The sequence below is a fragment of the Vombatus ursinus genome, unplaced genomic scaffold (assembly GCF_900497805.2).
Source record: "Vombatus ursinus unplaced genomic scaffold, bare-nosed wombat genome assembly UNPS02014959.1, whole genome shotgun sequence".
Lineage (NCBI taxonomy): Eukaryota > Metazoa > Chordata > Mammalia > Diprotodontia > Vombatidae > Vombatus > Vombatus ursinus.
In genome coordinates this window covers 12,986,032-13,004,609 of record NW_020954737.1, presented here as the reverse complement: position 1 = coordinate 13,004,609, position 18,578 = coordinate 12,986,032, and the positions used below count along the sequence as shown (strand labels likewise).

The 18,578-nt window shown below is 34.3% G+C and overlaps 1 protein-coding gene across 1 annotated transcript in view; it reads left to right on the top strand.

Annotated features, from left to right (window-relative positions):
* STAG1 (stromal antigen 1) overlaps positions 1-18,578 on the top strand; it is a 355,079-nt gene that overhangs the window by 148,523 nt on the left and 187,978 nt on the right. The window contains exon 4 of the mRNA XM_027845191.1: positions 3,279-3,443. Coding sequence (XP_027700992.1) covers positions 3,279-3,443 — 165 coding nt within the window. The remainder of the gene's footprint in view (positions 1-3,278; positions 3,444-18,578) is intronic.

The window sequence follows — 18,578 nt, the reverse complement described above, 5'->3', positions numbered from 1 at the left end:
CCCAACTTCGTTCTGGGATCTAGCCAAGTTGACCTTCTCAGTTGGTCATATGCAACACTCTGTCTTGTACCTGCATGCTTTATGAAGGCCATCTCCCTGCTTGGAATGAGCTTGCTCATTGCCTTTACCCCATAGAATCCCTTTGGTCTTTTAAATGTAGCTCAAGTACCCACTTCTACATGAAACCTTTCCATTACAAATGCTTCCATCTATTTTTTTTCTCTCCTTTCCAAATTATTTATTTATTTGTATTTATTCTATATAAATGTGTGTGTGCATGCGCACATGTGTGTTGTTTCCTATTAGAATGTAAACATGGATTGGAGATTGTTTGATTCTTTGTGTTTGTATGCTTACTGCCCACCACTGTACCAGTCATGTGCTTAACAAATACATGTTGACTGATTTATTGGTTGGTACATCTGTTTCTACTTTCTACCTTCATTTCTGTTTGTTTGGTTTTTTTTTTTAATTTCCCTTGAGATGTTACATTTTCTATTTTTTCGAATTTTATTTTGTCTAGTTCTTAAATGTAATCCCTCTATAGTTTGGTTAATATAGCTTTGAATCTGTCAGTTAACATAGATAATATTGCCATTTTCATTATATTGGCATACCTTGTTATTCAGTTGTTTTTTGTCGTGTTGGATTCTTCATGACTTTCATTTGGGGTTTTCTTGGCGAAGATACTGGAGTAGTTTGCCATTTTCTTCTCCAGCTCAATTTACAGATTGAGGAATTGAAGCAAGCAAAGTTAAGTGACTTGCCTAGGGTCACACAGCCAATAAGTGTCTGAAACCAGATTTTAATTTAGGAAGAGGAGTCTTCCGTACTTCAGGCCCAGCGTTCTATCCACTGTGCCACCTACCTGCCTTAGATTGGCCTCCCTTAACTATGAACAAAGAATACTTATCCAATTATCTGTCTCCTTTTTTACCAATAAAAAGAATGTTTTATAGCTGTACTTATATAATTTTAGCTTATGTTTTGGTAAGTTAACTACAGGGTGTTTTTTTCCCCTTTTAATAATTATTTTAATGGGATTTCTTTTGTTTTTTATCCTTTTATTTGGTAGAATTGTATATAGTATATAGAATTGTTTTCTATTTTGGAGTTGATTTTATGTCTTATGAATCTATCAATCATCTCGTTTAGTTTCTTCACTGATTCTTTGGGGGTTTTAAGTATTCCATCATATCAGCTACAAATAAAAACAATACTGCTCTATTTACCTGATGTTTGTACTTTAATTTTGTTGTCATTTTGTTCCTTTGTTTAATTACTGGTGGTAGAGTTTCTACAAAAATGACAAATAATAGAAAAGAAATTTTAGTGAAACCTTGGTTTACCCATGTTTGTACTGGGGAGGACTGTAGTGTTTCTCTAATCAAAACACTTATAGCTTTTGGTTTTAATGTTATGGTTTTGATTATATTAAAGAAAATCTCTTCTATGCCAGTACTTTAAAAAAAATTTAAATAATATATGCTGTATGTTATCACAGGCTTTTCCTCCATCTTTGAAATAATCATATTTTTTGTCATCTCTATTATATGTTCATTTGTACATCTCTCTATGAGTCCAGTTTGCTTAGAGTATTGCTGTAATCAAGTTTTTGTATCCATTTTCATTAGTGAGATTTAGCTATAGTTCTTTTGCTCAGCTTTATGACTTCCTGCCTTGGATAATAGGGCCATATTTATCTCATAAAAAGTTTAATAGAGTAGTTTTCTTTCTGTTAAATTATTATTGTTTTTTTAATACATCTTTGCTGGGTTGCTTAATGATGGCTCTTTGCTATGTGAAGGTGATGTTATCTAGCTTGAGAAACCAGTAATCATGGCCAGCATCACATGGCATAAAAACAGGAATATCAGTTTCACCTTCCCTTCTGTTCATAGTTCTTTAAAAATGACTTAATGTATGTAGCCCGTTCCAAAAGTGGGAAGTGAGCTAGATTGAGAGCTACCATCAGTCACTGAATAAGTACCTGATGCTGCCAGTCATTACATTAAATGCTAAGGTTGCCCAAAAAAAATTAAAAATTGTCCCTCTCCTTCAAGAAGTCCATATTCTATGAATGAGACAACACAAGTAAATCATTACATATAATTTAAATATAAAATAGATGAAAATTTAGACTTAGAGAAGAAGGCAGTAGAGCTATGAGGATCAATGAAATTAAAAATAGGGGGAAAAATATTCTAAAAGAAATTTTCCAGTCTGCAAATATTGTAGTAGAGTTCATGCAGTGACAGAGTGAAACATTTTGGTGAACAAGTTTGTGATGCCCACAATATTGAAGGGAATATTGTGATGTAGGAGGTTGGGTAATGAAGTTGAAAAAGAGACCCCTTTTTTGCTTTTTTAGTAATTTCAGTTGCTGTTGCAATCCCCATGAGTAATGCCACAAAACATAGTCAGGATACAGAATTTCAATGATGCCATGGAATTCTTTTTCTCATGGAGTTTAGAGCACTGTTAATGAGTGTCTGAGAATGTAGCTATAGTATCTTTCATGTGTCTTAGTGTCTTCCTGTAAAGTTGTGGTGTTAAGCAGAACTTAAAATTTGAATGGTAGAAGATGGGTAAGCTTCCTACCTACCCCCATCCCATTACCCAAGAACTGTGACTCAAAGAAAATGAGACTGCATTTCTTTGATGGCTAACAAAATGTTGTTGGCATAAATCCCCCAATGTAACTTATTTGACTAAAAAAAAATAATTCATTCAAGTATGTAGTTGTCCTATACACAAGTGTTTCTCTGATGTCTCCTTCTGACATAGAGCTGACCTTCTGAAAGCCACACTAATTTACTGACTGCTAGCTTTGACAGGTTCTACCAGTGTGGTTAACCTTTTAGTTTAGGTCCAAAATAACTGAATGTGTCTGCTATCTAGGGACAAATCTAGGTTAGCGCAAATAGGAAAATCTATATACATGGTTAAGTATTTTGTTTTGTTTGCATGGTGACTACTGAAGCAGATTTTTTTAAAAGTTGTATTTCTCATTTCCCTACTTTATGGGTACATATAATTTAAATTGTCTCATAATGCTTATTGTTGTATAATGTCTATTATGGTCAACTGGAATCCTAATTCTTTGACTACAGAGGTCTCAACTTAATCCCCAACAGTACTTAACATATTGCTAAGCACATAAAAGGCACTAAGTAACTATTTACTGCCTTAATTGATGGAAATTTTTAGTGCCTGACTGGTGCATCAATTGGATGTATAGTTGTATTTCATTTTAATTGGTCTTTTTTTTTCCTTAGTCTACAAATAAGAAACCTCGGAAGTCTCCAGGAGAGAAGAGCCGTTCTGAAGCTGGAATTAGGGGAGCTGGCCGTGGAAGAGCTAATGGTCATCCACAGCAGAATGGAGACGGGGAGCCTGTCACATTATTTGAAGTAGTAAAACTGGGGAAAAGTGCAATGCAGGTAAATATATTTGCATAATACAGATTTTACTTTAATAGTGCAAGCACGTTAATTAGTTGGGAAGGATGTGTTGGATTAGTGACATTGAATTTACCTGTCAAAAATAGGAAACTATATAACAGTTACAAAGTATTTCTAAATTGTATGTTTATGTTTTTATTAAATAATAAGCTGAGAAAAAAGATAATTGATCTAACTCTTGGTAACTTTTTCAGGAAAAATATATCTTTAATATTAGCTTTAGTTATGGTGTCTAGCACAGAGCTTTGCATAAAATAGGTATTGATTAAATATTGTTCTCTGACTGGTGGATTGAATTCAGTTCTCTGAATTATTATATTAAAAATCAAAAGTTGTTTTGAAGTCAGGAAATGATTCTTTGAGTGGGAAACTTTCCATTGAGATATTTGTTTTTTTCACTAGCTAACCTTTGTTAATGGATTGAAAGTGGTCGATTCTGATCCTGTTTAAAAAAAACTGGAAAAAAAAATCTGTACAGTTGTATTTATTCATTTGAAGATATTTCCATAAGGACTGGTACCACATATTATCTACACTTTGTACATTCCCTAGCATCTAGCACCATATTCTGCACATAGTCATTTGACTACATGTTGAATGAATGAATACTAAATTTAAAAAACAAACAACAAATTTTTAGTTACTTAAAGTGGGAGCATATGGACAATGTAAGAGAATTATGTAATCCTAGAGTTAGAAAGGACTTTAGAAGTTATCTTAGCCAGATAAGAAGAAGTTATCTTCTTTTATCACAGAATTCTTAAGTTTGTTTAAATTTTTGTCATGAAGACAAATGGGAATGAGTGGGATAAAAAATGTAATCAAAGCTATTCTAATAAGCTTTTCTTGACTTCAAACTTATTTTTACTTTTTAATTAAAAGAATTTTACTTCCTATTTATAGAAACGAGTTTCTAACCTAGTGTTGCCTTCGACAATCCTCTCTTCACTTGTTAGGTCAGTCAGATGTGTGCTTAATTAATAAGGCACTTTTGGTCTTCTTGTTGTCTCATTTAACTTACGAAATTATTATCGTTAGTGTTGATTTAATTTCTGTTATTCACTTCCCATTTTTGGTTTTCAATAGCTTGTTTAAATAGTTCAGGGTTAAATCCTTAATTATAAGCCATACCTTTTTATCGTTATTATTTCTTCTTGTGTATTATAAAATCTGAATTTAGCTCTGTTAAGTCAGTGGTTTGGCTGTGCACTGACAGCGCTTCAGGGATGATTCCCATCTCAATAATAAATTGCCCTTTTATTAAAACATAGCCAATATAATTTGTGATTTTTTTTTTAATGCTCATCATATCTCTCCAGTACCTTGGTTGTTCATTCATTTCAGTTGTGACCAACTCTTTGTGACCCCATTTGGGCTTTTCTTAGCAACGATGCTAGAGTGGTTTGCCATTTCCTTGTCTAGCTCATTTTACAGATGAGGCAACTGAAACCCTATGAAGTAGGTACTATTTTCCTTTTTTTTTTTTCAGTTGGGGTTGAGTGACTTGCCCAGGATCATGTAGCTAGTAAGTGTCTGAGGTCAGATTTGAATTCAGGTTTTCCTTACTCCAGGCCTGGCACTCTATCCACTGCACCACCTACCTGCCTCATCCAATACCTATTAGTTCTTTTTTTTTTTTTCCTTCTTTCTGTCCTTATTCATACCTTTTCATTGAAGTCACTAAGTATACTAAGTGTATACGTTGATTTTATTTGGAAGGTCTTATCAAGTTCTTCAAATCATTTCTCTGTCACTTCTATCTCAGGAAATGTATTGTTACATAAACTGAAATAATTTTCATGGCAGTCTTTTCTGCAAATACTTATCAATTATATACAAATAGATGATGATCAAACTGTTCTATGAATAATTTTTATTCTAGCCTCTGGATGTATGATGAAACCTATGCCATGAACTATATTATTTTCTTCTCTGAGGAGTTCCTGTGAGCCATCTTTACATTTGTCTGTTAACTTCTTTTTTCTTGTTTCATTTTTAGTAGGAGTAGCAGGTTTGATATAATACATCTTCTCTAGTAAAATTCCTACTTTTTTGATCATTGGACAAGGATCTCACATTTAGAACACCAATAGTCAAATTGAAGTTTTTTGACAGTCCAAGAACCTTACTATCCTCTGCTGCTCCTTTTCCTGATGTTCTGCCTCCATCACTGCAGAATTTGTTGGGGGGGGGGGGGGGCTGCACATATTAAGAAAAAAATTGTTGTTGTTTCTTTATTGTTTCTTTAAGGAGGGAGGGGGAACAATAGCCATCCTTGAAGCCTTTCCTTCATGGCAGTGGAGCCTGCAAGAGCTTGTGGTCCTCTGGCATAGCCTTTGAGGTACTGGGATGGTATCTACCCTACAATGAGGCACTGGGGTGGGATGCTATTTAGAATGTTTATTATGAACAGTATCCTCTCATAAAGTGAAGAGAAGTAGTGGAAGAATAAAATGAGGGTAAAAAAAAGCTTAGCAACATATTTAACTAAACAGTCAACCTAAGAGAATTCAAGGATGAAAATGGAAAGAATACTACAAATAGAAGAAAAAAAGGAGTAGATTTGCAAAAACTCTTTCAACAAATTGTCTTTTTCATCAGGATAGTCAAATTATCCACTTGGATTCTAACAAAATAAACCCCTGAGTAATTATAGAGAGAGAGAAATGGCACTAAATAGAGCAAAGAAGGTAAGGCAACTAGAGTGGCCCAAGTGTGTGTTTATTAATATATAAACATAAGAGATTTTATACAGGAGATCCATGCTCTCCAGGAGTGGGGAACCTGCGACTTCGAGGCCAAATATGGCCCTCTGGGTCCTCAAGTGTGGTCCATTAACCAAATCCAAACTTCACAGAATAAATCCTTTTGGGATTCCCTACCTCTGCAGTTTGGCAGTGCAATTTTGAGGATATTGAAGGTGGAGTAAATACCAAAAGAGTAAGGGAAAAAATCTTATTAATTCCTAATAATAGTAAATGAGAGAATATTTACTGATGTATAGGACTATTCTTCATCTATATATGAGTTGATTGCCCTGATATGGGCATTACTAGGAAAGGAGGCTTTCTCAAGTGACATTTAACAATGGACCTCATCTTTACTATTTTACAGTTAACTTAAAGATGTGAATACAAGTCCTATTGTACTTATTGTTTGTTGATTACAAAAAAGTATTTGATTAGTAGAACAAAACAGTCCTTTACATACTTTTTTACAAGAAGTTATTTCCAAGCCATATATCCAGATCATTCAACATTTCTTTAAAAAAATGTAACAACAGAAATAACTCTTTTCAGTCACCGTCTGATAATATCAGGTGAGACATAAAACGGGGACATATGCTTGCCTAAGATACTCGCCACAGAGACCAAGTAAAGGCTGTGTGTCCAATAGATCATGATGTCCTGAAGATGCTCCAGTTAGAGCTGATGACATTATTTTTGATTAGACCAAACCACAAGACATTGTAAAGACTCCTGGAAGTGATCTGTATGCAAAGAAGGCCTGTTCATTGACACAGGAAAGACCAAACAGATGACAATTGTTGACTTCTCAGATTTCAACATACATTTGAATGAAAACCTTTTACTGATGTACAATAAGCTGAATTCAGAATTGAAAAGGATGAGAGCATACTGGGTTGTTTTTGGGGAATTGCAGGGCTCCCTTACTGACACCGAATTCTCCATGAAAACAAAAGCATGTCTATTGAACCAGTATTTTACTGGTGGTGTTATATGGCAGCAACACATGGAGCACTACAGCTTTTGAAATGTGGAAGGTAAATATCACACAGATGGTAATGGAGAAGCCCATGGGGAGTGTCTACAATCTACAACACAGATCTAACAAGGAACTTTGTAGGATTAATTTGTAAAGGAATTTTATGACAGAAAGAAAAGATCAACTCGTCACCTTGCAAGAGTGAGTGAGGATGAGAAATGGACAGCCAGAATACTGCATTGGTAGCCTCATAGTTTCAGTAGAAAGCAGCAAAGTCCTCCAACATGTTGGGCAGAGCCCTGTGGGAGGATATGAATAAGAGTTCCACTGGTTGGTCAGGCATATATGGATCATGAACTTCAGTGTTGGACAGGCCTCCTGAAGCACTGAGATCCCAGCTTTATTTTAATATAAATGCATACACAGAGAGGTATAACATTCCTTTAAATAATTATATTTAATTAATATAATTGTGTTGTGGTTTTGTTTTGTTTGTTTGTTTGTTTTTATGATGTGACATAAGCAGCCTGGTATGGCAGATAGGGTGTTTGACTTCTATTAGCTGTGCAACCATAAGGAAATCACCTAAACCCTCTGAACTTAAGGCAGCTCTTTAAGACTGTATATTATAGATTAGTTGTGATGTTTCTTAGTGCATATCCTTCTCTGCAACAAAATCACAAATCCTTGACATATCAATATAGACATGTAGGTATGGGGGAGGGAATACGCATTCGTACACATATACCTGAAATTTAAATTTCAAGTCATTGATTTGGAATTTCAGTTTCAATCATTTAGTATATAAAACCAAATATTCACAGTTTTAATTCAGTTCCTTATTTCAGGCCAAACTTGGATTAATAAAGACTAGAACCTTGACTTACAGTCTCCTTAGATATATATGAAAAATAATCTTGTTTTTTCAATTTACTGAATTCAACTTCCTTTTAGTGATATTTACATTATTGGAAATGCAATCTAAACTCATTAAATGAACTCTTCTGAAAAAAAGTTTTGAAGGAGGCCAGGAAAGCTATGAGGCAGAAGTAAGTAGAGAGAACATTACAGGCATGGGGGACAGCTGATAAAGTAAAAGAAAAAACGCGTAGGGCAGCGTAGCTTTTGAAGGAGTTAGGTATAAGAACTGTTGGAAAGATAGGAATGAGCAAGGTTGTGAAGAGCTTAAAATGACAAATGGAGCATTTATATTTGATCTTGGAGGTACTAAAGATGCTACTGGAGTTTTGAACAAAACGGTCACATGGTTAGAACTGGGCTTTAGGAAATCACTCTGGCAACTGAGTAGTAGTTTGTTTAGAGTAGGGAGAGACTTAAAGCAGAGATGAAACAGAAAACTACTGCAGTAGCCCAGGCATGAGGTGATGTTCCAGGGTAGAAGTGTGAGTAAAGAGAAGGGAAGAGAAAGCAGTGAGTGTGAATGAGGAGTTGAGGATGATGCCAAGATTGTGAGCTTGGGTAATTGAGATAATGCCCTTGACAACAATAACGAAATTGTGACGATGAGTTTGGGGAGAAAAATAATGAATTTTGTTTTGGACTTACTGAATTTAAGATATCTATGGGACATCCAATTTGAGATACCCTCCCCTCTTCCTAAAATGGTAGGCGATTTGATACAGGTTATGTATATGCAGTTATGTAAAACATATTTTCCATATTAGTCACCATTGACAAATAAGAAACAGATCAAAAGTAAAAAATAAAGTAAGTGAAAAAAAGTATGCTTCAATCTGCATTCACAGTCTGTCAGTTCTTTTTCTGGATGTGGATAGCACTTTCCATCGTTGAGTCCTTTGTACTTTGTGTAACTTAGAAGAGTGAAGTCGATCATAGTTGAACGTTACACAGTGTTGCTGATACTATATACAGTGTTTTCCTGGTTCTGCTCATTTCACTTTGCATCATTGGTACAAGGACTTAGAGCATTTTTTCATGTGATTATAGATAGCTTTGCTTTCTTCTTCTGAAAACTGCCTGTTCATATCTTTTAACTATCAATTGGGGAATGACTGATATTTTTATAAATTTGACTTGGTTCTGAAATAGAGTGGTGGATCAGTGGAATAGGTTAGATATGCAAGACATAATGGTCAATGGCTATAGCAGTCTACTGTTTGATATTTCCAAAGACTCCAGCTTCTGCAGTAGGAACTCGATATTTAATGAAAACTTCTGGGAAAACTGGAAAATAGTATGGCAGAAACTAGGCGTAGACCAACATCTTACACCCTATTCCAAGGTAAAGTCAAAATGGGTACATGATTTAGATATAAAGGCTGATACTATAAGCAGAGTAGGAGAGTAAGGAATAGTTTACCTGTCAAATCTGTGGAGAAAGGAAGAATTTATGACCAAACAATTTTTTTGATGATTACCATTTTGTAATATATTTTGAAATCTGGTGCTTTTATGCCACTTTCCTTCACATTTTATTTTCATTGATTTCCTTGATATTCTTGACCTTTTGTTCTTCCAGGTGAATTTCTTTTTTTTCTTTTATTTTGAGCTCTACAAAATAATTTTTTGGTAGTTTGATTGGCATGGCACTAAATAAATTAATTTAGGCAAAATTTAATTTTTGTTATATTGACTTTGCTTACCCATGAGTGATTCATATTTCTCCAGTTGTTTAGATCTGTTTTTATTTGTGTAATTGTTTTGTAATTGTGTTCATATGGTTCTTGAGTTTGTCTTGGCAAGTAAAATTCCAAGTTTTATGTTGTTTGCAATTATTTAAAATGGAATTTCTCTAACTCTACCTGATGGGTTTTGTTGGCAACATATGGAAATGCTGATTAATATTTTCTTAGTTTTAAGGCATGTTATAACTGTCCATGTGCGGTACATTCCTGGCAAATTGGACTAGTGGCCACTTCCATAATACTCTCTTTCCCTTATTTAACATCCTGCACTGTTCTGATTCAATGCTTTTACTGAAATAATTTCACTTTCTTCTGTATCTGCTGAAAGCCTATTCATCCTTTAAATACAAGTTCAAATGCTATACCTATAATGAAGTCTTTCCTAATCCCCCAGACTGCACATGGTACTTGATTTGCATCTCTTACTTAGAATAATCCTGAGTCATTTTTCGTATGACTTTTTTTTTATATGGTCTAATAATTTGTTGCCTTCATGTATGTATAGAATATTTCCTATTTAATTTGACTGCTTGCCTCATTGCCTTTGTAGTGTTCTGTATACAACAGGGGCTTACTAAGTATTTGTGGATCTAATTAGCATCATTGGTCATGCCACTGTTCCAGAAATTGAGCAGAATTCATGTGGCAGAAGGGGTGTGTGTGTTTATAGACAGAAATCAGTGCCATGTCTAACAGTATTGCTTGCTTCCATGGAAATACCCTGTACAAAAATAAATGTTTTTACGGGTCACTAGTTACATTGCTAGAATTCTACAGTTAGATTTGTTCCTCAGGTAATTGGCTGAATGTTATTGTGGAATTTTAAAAGTTGATGTTTTGTTTATCATGTGTAAATGGCTGTATTCTGAACTGTTGGTTGAGATTACTTCATAATAAGTAATAATAATAATAAGCATAGATTACTTATGCTTCACCTGTGTAAGCAATGACTGAGTTTAAACAATACTGAACTATTGGGTGTTTTTGTTTTTGTTTTTTTAAGCTCATGGAATCCTTGTTAATTTTCTTCAATAAAGATTCTTTGTCCAGAAGTTATGTAAATTCCCAGTTGGGAGACATGTTTATTTTTAGTGAAGGTATCCTTGATATTTTTTGGCTTAAAGAAAGGTTGAAATTATGTAAATATCTTATACCAATATATGATATGAAAACTATAAAATAAAGTTGGCCTGTAATTTTTCTCCCATCCCACCAAAACCTTTATTTGAGCTTTTAGCAGTAGAGTAGATTGATTTGAATTCTCTTGCCTATTCTTTTGAATTTTTTACATCACCACCGGTTGATGTAGCCATAAACTAGGCCTCATACTGCTGGAGAAATGTGGAGAAATGCAGAGTCTAAGTTAACTAAAAGCTGATTAATCATTTCCTGAATATTTGAAAGTTGACAGCTAATAGCTTTCCTAATAATCTTATATATTTATATTTCCACACAAGTCAATATAGCCTTACCCACATTTCTTCTTTTCCTAAAGACTAAAAACCAAACAAAACACAGATTAAAAATAATGCAAACAAAAATTGAAAATTGAACTGGCTATATATGAAGGCTTTTTTGGTTTATGGGAAATTGTATGTGCTTCATGGGTAGATAAATTAATAAGCAGTCATCATTACTCACCTAGTCTAAATCCTTACTAGCTTCAACTAAGAAGATATTTGCAAAGCAGTTATGTTTATTAGTAAGAAATATTTGACATTGCATACAAATGTTCATAGTCAGTGGAAATTTGTGAATGGTCATCATGTTTAATTTAATGAAATAAAATCCTACAGTAAATGTCTCATTTATGTTGTCAGATTTTATATGCCACTTGTTTTTTATAGTATTCATTTTAATAATCATGAATGTTCCTGTTTGGGGCTGAGCTAAGTTAAATTGAAATGATTTTACTTAAGTGGTGTGCACATGTTAAATCTGATTCTTCGTACCCACCAAGGATAACTTTTCATATAATGACTGTGATCTAGATGTAGCTAGGTTGCTCAATGGTAGAGAACACTGGACTTGAAATCAGGAAGAACAGAATTCACAGACACTTGCTATGTGATCCTGAGTAAGTCGTCTAACCTTACTGTCCCGGGTTTCTCATTTGTAAAGTGAGGAAGTTGGACTTGATGGCCTGTAAGGGCTTTTCCAACTCTAAATCTATTACCCTGTGTTCAGATGTTACAGATAACTTTTATATTAGGTTAGTGAATCAGAGTTAAAATACTTATGCTTCCTTAATCATAGACATACTACTGGAAGTTTTTCTGATTACCCAGTAGATCCATTAAATGAGGTCCTCTTTTCTCTTATTTTTCATCATATTGGCTATCAGAATTGATTATTATTGTATTTGAGAATAGCAGGGGAAAAGAAAGAAAGCAAAATTGATTTTGCTTATTTTGATCTTTGTTTCCCTAATTAGTAAAGTTTCATGATGTATTAGACTTTTTATTAATTCTTGGATTGATTTAATATATACTCATACCATGACATGCTATAAGGACTGCTGATATAAATAAGTTTCTTCTTCTCTTCCTCTTCTTCCTCCTGTGACCATTAGCAATTCAATTCTTGATGCATTTTATTTTTTAAAATACATGAAAGCTCAAGAAAATGTGGAAGAAAGCATAATAATATGAGCAATATAATGTTTGGCTTCATCGTTGCCAATTGAAAATACTTAATTTTTGCTATGTGTTAAGAACTTTACAAATAATTTATTTGATCCTCCCACAACCCTGGGAAATAGGTACTAATATGATACCCTTTTCACAAAAGTTGAGAAATCTGAAGTAGATAGAGGTTTATTGACTTGCCTGGAGTCACATAGCTAGTATCTGAGTCTGAGTTTTAACTCAGGCCTTCCTGACTCCAGGCCCAGCAGTCTTGTCTACTATACCTTTCTCTGCTTTAATTAATCAAAATAATAGTTCTGTTTTTTTGGTTTTTTGTTTTTTTGGTACTGTGGTGTCAACCTGACTCTGAAATTAATCTTTATTGTTAAAGTTTTATAAATTTCAATTCCTCTTCATCTCCTGCTGTGGCATCTTCATATATCATTTTATTAATGGATGGCCAATAATAGATGAAGCAAAGATAGATTAGATATCAAAAGAGTTGGACACATAGATTCCTAAAACAGTATATCCGGGCGTATGAAAAACTCAAATAACCTATATCAGATGCATATGCGTTTTACTCCAGTGTGTGATATTTAATTCCACTTTCCATACCCTTCCTAGCCCAATTGCTCCAGAGGTTTACTCTCTGTCTGGTTTCAAACTGGTTTAGTGACATTGTTCCTCTTCAGTCCTCTTCTGGATCATAAATCATAGAATAGAAAATACTTCTATAACTATTAACACCTATATAATATTTAAAGTTTTACAAAGTATTTTCTTCATAATAATACTACTGTGTGAGGTGAGATGAGCCAGTACTTTTGCCCCTGAGAAAGCTCAGAAAGTTTGAATGAGTTGACCAGATTCACACTGATGGCTAGTGTTAACGCAGGGGTTGATGCCTGGGTAACCTGACTTTAGATTCAATACACTTTTTCCTCACATTAATTCGCCTTCTCTCCTTGACTGTTACAAAATTTTCTCTCTGAAGGGACTCATTGACTTCTATTTTGTACTGGTGACCAAGATGTAGTAAATGTATCATTTGAAAATATTACAAATTATTAGTAATCTCTTAATTGCCAAATTGATGGTCTTTTTTGAGTCCTTCTCTTGACTGCATTCTCTTATTGGGTATTTTCTCCTCTCAAGTCTCTTCTCCTGATAACTCTCTTCTGTTGCTTCTCCTACCTGTCTGACTGCCCTTCTCACTTCTCTTTATTCATGTCAGTCCACAAGTACCTTTTATATGCCAGGTACTCTGAATAGGTACTGGGGATATAATTGCAAAGAGTAAAATAATCACTGGTCATAAGAAACATGGAATGCTCTCCCTCTTCAGCTCAGCCTTCTGGCTTCCTTCAAGTCTCAACTAAAATCACATCTTCTACAAGAAACCTTTCCCAGCTCCTCTTAATGCTGGGGTGTTCCTTCTGTTAATTATTTCCAATTTTTCCAGTATATAGCTTATTTGTACAAATTTGTTTGCTTGCTTCCTCCATTCAGAATTTGAGGTTTTTGAAAGCAAAGACTCTCTTTTGCCTTTCTTGGTAACCTTGACACTTAATACATGCTTATCAGCTGACTTCCACAAAGGAGTTTGGAAAAGAGAAGGATTTCGGGAGAAAGGTAATGAGTTGGGTTTTAGATATGTTGACTTTAGAATGTTTCAAGAATACTCATTTTGAAATATTCAAGAGGTCATTGGTGATCAAGGGGATTACTGGGACTCAGTGGCCTCTATGTAAAGATGATAATTAAGCCCGAGGTTACTAAAAGAAATTCCTTTGGAATCTCTTGTCATTGAATTAATAAGACTTTTTTTAAAGTTGTTTTTCTTTTTAATGTTATCATATGAATTCTTTTGTTTCTATTTCATTCTAAATCAATTCACAGATTTTCTCTGAAACCATCCATTTTGTCATGTCTAATAAAATATTCCATTACATTCATGTATCATAATTTGTTCAGTCATTATTCCAATTATTTGCTGTAAAAAAGAACTATGAATATAGTGTGTGTGTGTGTGTGTGTATGTGTGTGTGTGTGTGTGTGTGTGCGCGCGCCCACATACACAAATGCTTTCTCTTTTTTTTTTAATCTCTGGGGTATAAAACTTCTGGTGTATCAGTGATTCAAAGGGTATACATACTGTTTAGTGACTTTTGGAGGAGGAATTTCTAAATTTGTTTCCAGAAGAGTTTGATCACTTCGTACCTCCATAAACAGTTTATTAGTGGGTCTGTTTTCAAAAAGCTCTTATAGTTGTTTGTTGGGGGAGAGGGAGTGTTTGGTCATTTTTGCCAGTCTCACAGGTTTGAGACTCTGAGCATGGGGTCTCTGGGTTGCCTCACTTTGGACATAGTTTTAAATGTAAGATAAACAGATGTAGCTAAGGGTAATTGGTCCCTATGCAACTCCAAATATGCTAATCATGAATAAATCAGTTAAGTATATTATGAGAGTTCATAGGATTCCTTTGTGGTTGGGGGCTGCAGTCAGGAAATCTTCATTCATTCTGGTTTTGTTTTGTTTTGGTTTTTTTTTTTTTTTTTTTTTTTTTTTTTTTTTTTTTTTTTTTTTTTGTCCTCTTGGCGGAACAGATATATCTAACAAATTTGTATTAGGTAGATGATGAAGGGGCCCAATATTGAATTGGTGAAAGAGAATAAGGAAAGATGGCATTTGGGAAATTTCACAGCACTTGTGATGTTCCCAGAATGCTCTCTTACATCAGCTAATTTTTTAGATCAGTATTCTTACTTTGATGCTATGTAGAGCAAATCATGGAAAGCCATGGCTATTCATGAGAGACTCAGAGATTACCTGACACCCAAAGGGCAATAAAAAAATTTGTGGTGAGTATACAAAGTCTGTTTATTATCAACAATTAATTTTTCATGCAAGAATCTTGGCTCTACTGCTCACTACCTTTTTGACCTTGTGCAAGTTGCTAAATCTCTTCTGGGCTTCGGTTTCCTTATCTGTAAAATCAGAGAATTTGAGTAGATGATGTTTGAAGTCTCTTCCAGTTCTATTTCTAGAAGTTATAGTCTGAAGTTTCAGAAATATCACCAGAAAAGCAAGTGGGCTGATAATGTACGAAAGCATGAGACAACAAATTAGTGCACTGGGATTCATGAAGTGTTAAAATCCTAGAAGTCCTCTGTGTGTTTGGTTCTCTGTGGGTGATTTATGGAAGGTCATAGACAAAAAATACATTGCTTAAGTCATAGTGGACAGGTTATAATCTGCCTCTGTATAAGAATGTCTCCCATTGAAGAGAACAGATATGCTAATTCGCTCTTGATAGTAGGAAGAATAGTTCATTAATGTTTGTAACTCCCTCATAGTCTCCAACAGTGCTTTATAAGCAATAGCTACTCAGTTAACATTTGTTATATATAATTGTATTGCCTGTAATATTAAGAAACTTCAATACTGAGTTAACCTTTGGAGATTTAAACAGGGCAGCAGAAATGACTAATGTGAAATCTTGTAGGACCAGCCTTATTGCTTCTAGAAACCTCAGAAGAGTTGGGATAAAAAGAAAAAAAAAACCACTTTTCAAAGCCCCATAGCAGTTTGTTTTATTCTTGAAATTTTTAAAAAATATTTACAACTGCTTAAGACACATGATTCTTATTTTGGTTACTATTTTTTTTTTAATATTTACTGTCTTTCTGTTGCTATCTTTATTTTTTTTAGAATGAAACATATAAATTTTCCTATTTCACTCTTAAGACTTTTTTCAGAGGATTGAATTTTACCATTGAAATATATGACTAGACAGTACAACCGAAGTTGTCTTAAAACTATGTAGAATTCTTTCCACTCTGCTATTTAATAAGTTTTTTTGCTATTATGCAGAAAGCTAATACTGTTGCAGCTGATGGGACTATACTTTTCTGAAGTGTATACCATCTAGTACTTCAAATATAAAGAGATTATTGATCAATTTTGCAATTTACCAGTAAACATTTTTGTAGCATCTATTATGGAAAAGGCAGAGTGTTCAAGAAGAGCTATTTTGGGGAAAAGCATATTCTCCTCAGACCACTGCACAATAACTCCTATCAGGTATGATACTCCATAAGCTATTGGGCAGTTATAAGCATAACACAGTCCACTGTCACTTTAGTCACTTAATGCTTGTACAATATAAGCATCTGTGGTTTGTCAAAGAATACTGGCAGCTTCTTCAAATTACCAGCAATAACAATACTCAGAAAAGAGGGGAAACCTAATGATACCTTCAACAGCACCCATGCAATCTGTTTTACTTCCGTTATTCTGTTGGGAAAAGAGGTATGATAAAAGAGGCTGATAATAATGATATTAAACTAGATTAGATTATTAACATTTTCACAGTAACTTCCCTAAAATTATGTTTTCAGTAATTTAACAGACGTATCGTTACTACTTGAATAAAGTCTATTCTGTATAGTCTGCCTTTCAAGGCTATACAGTGCCTTCCTTCTTAACTTTATTCTTTACTACTTTCCTATGTTTATCTTCTGCTTCAGAAAAACGCCTAACTCAGTATCCTCCAAACCACTTCCATGTTTTTGTGTTTGCCACATACTTAGAATGCTCTATTCCTTTGTGACTCTGGGCAAGTCACTTACTCATCTGTAAACTAAGGGGCTTAGACTACATCGTCTCTCAGGTCCTTTCCAGCTCTAAATCTACAATCCAATAATCCCTACGTCTTCCTTCTTACCCATCCTTTAAGATTTAACTCAAATCTTCCTTCTTCTATAAAGCTTTCTAGCCAAACCCAGCCTAATGTATTCTTTCTCCTCTGAAATGCTATAAGCTATTTTTGTCTGTATAGTTGAATTGAATTTGTGTCTTTGTTTCTGCCACTGCCTCTAGCATAGTGCCTTGCACGTAAGTTCTCATCATATATTTGAAGAGATCCCTGAGGGAGAAATTATAGAGCAAGTAAAGCAGTCAACCAAGGATTGAGCCTGGGAGTTCACTGTTAGAGGGAATGGGAATGAAGTGATTAAAAACAGAGAAAATAATGATAAAAAGAGAAGGTGACAGTACCAAGATAGTGTAGTGTACAATATAGTATATTCTGTAGGAGGCAAATTCATGTTATGGGCATCGTTGATATTGGTAGGCTTGGATACATGATTGGAAATGTGACTGTGTTTCATTTTACCTAATGAAACAATACATACAAGGGGTGGAAGATAACACTGTATATTATAATGATATTTTCCTCTGCAAAAATCCACAAACTGGAAGGTAGAACTATTGGGGAGAGTCCTGAGGTGAGGGTCAAGAAAAGGAGAAACAGAAATTATGCTGTTATAGGAGCATGATATAGATGACCAAGTCGGCAGAATGACATAGATGAGGACTGAGAAACAGGTCACAAACTTGGCTTATCAGTGAAGGCACTTCAACTATCTAGATATTTCCTGGAATGTCATTTCTTCCAAATATAGCGGTTTACTTACTTTTGTGATGATTTCATTCATTAAAACCTAGCAGAGAAGCAATAAGAACTGATTTTTGACTAATGTGGAACTGGTTGCTGAATTAGATAGTTTGGAAACTGGAAGGACCTGGTCATTCCATCTTCAAATTTTTGAGAAAGAGAATTCTCAAATGTAAATAATGTAAACATGGAAAAATAATAGTGTGTATGTATGTGCATACAGGGAGAGAGAGAGAGAGTTTTAAGGTTTGTGAAGCATTTTACATTTATCATCTCTTTTAATTTCCCAAATAAGCTTGTGTGGTAGGTGCCTTTATTATCCCCATTTTATAGATTAGGAAATTTGGGTTAAAGAGGTTAAATACTTGAATGTAATGTTCTTTCATTGTAAGAAACGCAGAATATGAAGAATTCAGAGATTAATAAGAAAATTTATATAAACTGATACAGAGGAAAGTAAACACAATCAGGAAAACTATATACAATGACTACAACAATGTAAATAGAACCAAAAAAAGGGAAAATGTACTTATAGCAAACAAGAATCTGAGAAAATTAGCTTCCCTTTCTTCTTTGAAAATGTAGGAGACTCTGTGTGTGTGTGTGTGTGTGTGTGTGTGTGTGTGTGTGTGTG